Below are 2486 nucleotides of genomic sequence, written 5' to 3'. Positions count from 1 at the left end.
GGTGTTTGGTCTGTTCTCGTCTTCTGCAAACACTCCCACATTTTGTTCTAATTCTTTATGGATACAAACTTCACAGTTCGTGGGTCTGGTGCCAAGAGCTAGAGCCTGAACAAGCTCTGGGTTTTCCCTTTGCATTTGTCACAGAGAGGGAAACCGTATTTCTAACAAAAGTAGTTAAGAACTAGGTGACCCCTTGCCACGAGTGCAGGGGCACTGGGAAAATGCTACAATGGACACGAAAGCTGGTTACTGTGTTCTGGCCGCTGTCGCCTCCACGGGTGTGAGGCCCAGGCCCAGAGGCCAGGGAGCACTACAGGCGTTAAAGCTGGAGAGGCGCCCCACACTGAGCCTCTCTCTCTGGTAGCATCAGGGTTGGCTGGAAAGGGACGGGCCTCGCCTGCTACGTCGCAGTGAGCCTCTGTCCCTCGAGTTGGCTGTGTACCGCGGGGCGTTGGGCCTCGCCTGGGAGAGCAGTGTAGACACACATCCATCCCACTCGGGGGGTGGGGGGGGGGATGGCACCAGGTAGACTCCCGGGGCCCCAGTTCCTGGCGTTGGTGCAGGACGGGAGTGGCGTGGGCTGGGTGCCTCTTTTTGTGTTTCTTCCCCTTAAAGAAACCATGCCCTGGGTCCCCATTAGGAACAACAGAGGGGTCCGAAGTCAGAACCGCCTCCCTCTGTAACCATGTCACGTGTTCTACAGCCTTGCAGACCTGAATGACTTGGGCCACGGTGCCATTTGAGGGGCCCTTGTGCAGAAAGATGAGGACATGGCCCTGCCCTCCCCCTCTTTAGGGAAGCCAAGGCCTGGCTCTGCGGGGAGCAAGCGTGAGTCTCAACCCGGTTTCTTATCCATGTCTGACCCTGGGATGAAAGACAGACTCTTGGCATAAATGTACAACGTCGTCAGCAAACACCTCGCCCCTTGGGCTCAAGTGAGAGGCTTGGGACCCAGAGAGGGACATGGCTTCCTTCCGGCCACAGAGCAGGTGCCCAGCAGGGCCAAGACCAGCCCAGGCCCCAGGGGCAGGGTTCCTGGGTAGCCACAGAGCCCACACGTGTGATGCTGGATGCAGGTGCTCTGATCACAAAGGGTCCTACTTAGCCCAGAGATTTCCGGCGGGTGAAGTTCCTGGATCTGGGGGGTGGAGGGCACGTCGGGAGGGAGCTCACCTGCTCCAGCTGCCCCTCCGTGTCCTCGATGTCCAGGGCAGGTGGGTGCGCCTTGTGCCGGCACACAAGCTGGAACAGGTTGAGCGCTGCCATTCTAGTGCGTCCCAGGAGGAGGGTCTTCTCAGCCGCTGTGTTCTGGATCTGAATCCACTTGGATTCCTGGAGAGCACCCCGCCCCCTTCCCAGGTCAAGGTCTGAGCCTGCTGTGGAGGGCTGGAGCCACTCACTTCTCTCCCCGCCCCCAGCCAGGTGCGCCTGGGCGCCTCCCGGAGAGGAGTGCAGGAATTGGGCGTCAGGTTCTGCTCGGACGGGCCTCCCGTGTCTGAAATCGCTTTCAGATGCTTGAATCTGCCCGTTAACGCAGCTGCTCTCTGGGGTAACCGTTGCCTTCTGTCCTCGTCAACCCCTGCGCTCCTCTCCGGGGACGGGAGGCTGGGGCCCTGGGCGCCCCCACCCCCGCTCTCCCGCGGGGCGTACCCAGCGCAGGGCGCGCTCCCTCGCAGCCTCCAGGCGCTCCAGCAGCTGCACCCGCCGCTGGCCCTGCCCCAGCAGCTCCCCTTGCCGGGTGTCCCGCAGCCGCTGCAGCTGGGCGCGCGCCTCCTCCAGGGCAGCTTGCAGCTGGCGCTCCGTGAGCCTCAGCGCCGCCCGCATATCCGCCAGGCGGTCGAAGCGCGCCACCAGCTCGGGGACCTCCTGAAACTAGGGTGCAGTCAAGGTGGGGGGACTCGGCCGGCCCGCAGCCCCCTCCCCTCGCGCTCTGGCTCTCCGGCGCCTCCTCGGTTAGTCCATGTGTAAAACGAGGGTATCACACAGCCCCTGCCCCAGAAATAAGGACTACTCCCGCCCCTCCCCACTGCAGCTTAAAGCCTAGCCAACTTCGCTGCCTGGAATTAGTATTAATTTACTGTTCCATTCGACTGGTATCTGTTGAGTGCCTGGATGCACCCCTCCTTCGCCTCTGTGCCCTTGAATGAAAGTTACCATTCTGAGCCTCAGTTTCCCCATTTGTAAACATGGGGGGGAACCCAGGTTTCTCCAAACGGTGGACAAGAACAGGACTCACTTCACCGGGCGTTTGGGGGAGAATTCAGAGCAAACCTTGTCCCTGGCATACAGTCTGTGCTCAATAGGTGGTGATTCCTGGCATACAGTCAGCTCTCTGGTAGTAGAGTACACTCAAAGCAGCTCCAGAGGCTACCCGAGGCCGCAGGGTGGCGCCGAGCTCCGAGGATACGGCCGCAGGGTACTCACCTCCGGCAACTGCTCCAGCGCTCTCCCCAGCAGGCGCGCGCAGGGCTCCAGGCGCTCCAGCC

At 61.3% G+C, this 2486-nt stretch overlaps 1 protein-coding gene across 1 annotated transcript in view; it reads right to left on the bottom strand.

The window, feature by feature from the left end:
* Positions 1-2486, bottom strand: part of CFAP73 (cilia and flagella associated protein 73) — a 6793-nt gene that overhangs the window by 695 nt on the left and 3612 nt on the right. The window contains 3 exon segments of the mRNA XM_077747966.1: positions 1174-1332; positions 1651-1872; positions 2425-2486. The exon segment at positions 2425-2486 is cut by the window's right edge and continues 5 nt beyond it. Of these exon segments, the coding sequence (XP_077604092.1) occupies positions 1174-1332; positions 1651-1872; positions 2425-2486 (443 nt within the window).

This window comes from Crocuta crocuta, unplaced genomic scaffold, assembly GCF_008692635.1.
Source record: "Crocuta crocuta isolate KB4526 unplaced genomic scaffold, BGI_CrCroc_1.0 scaffold29, whole genome shotgun sequence".
Lineage (NCBI taxonomy): Eukaryota > Metazoa > Chordata > Mammalia > Carnivora > Hyaenidae > Crocuta > Crocuta crocuta.
This window is presented reverse-complemented; position numbering and strand designations above follow the sequence as displayed.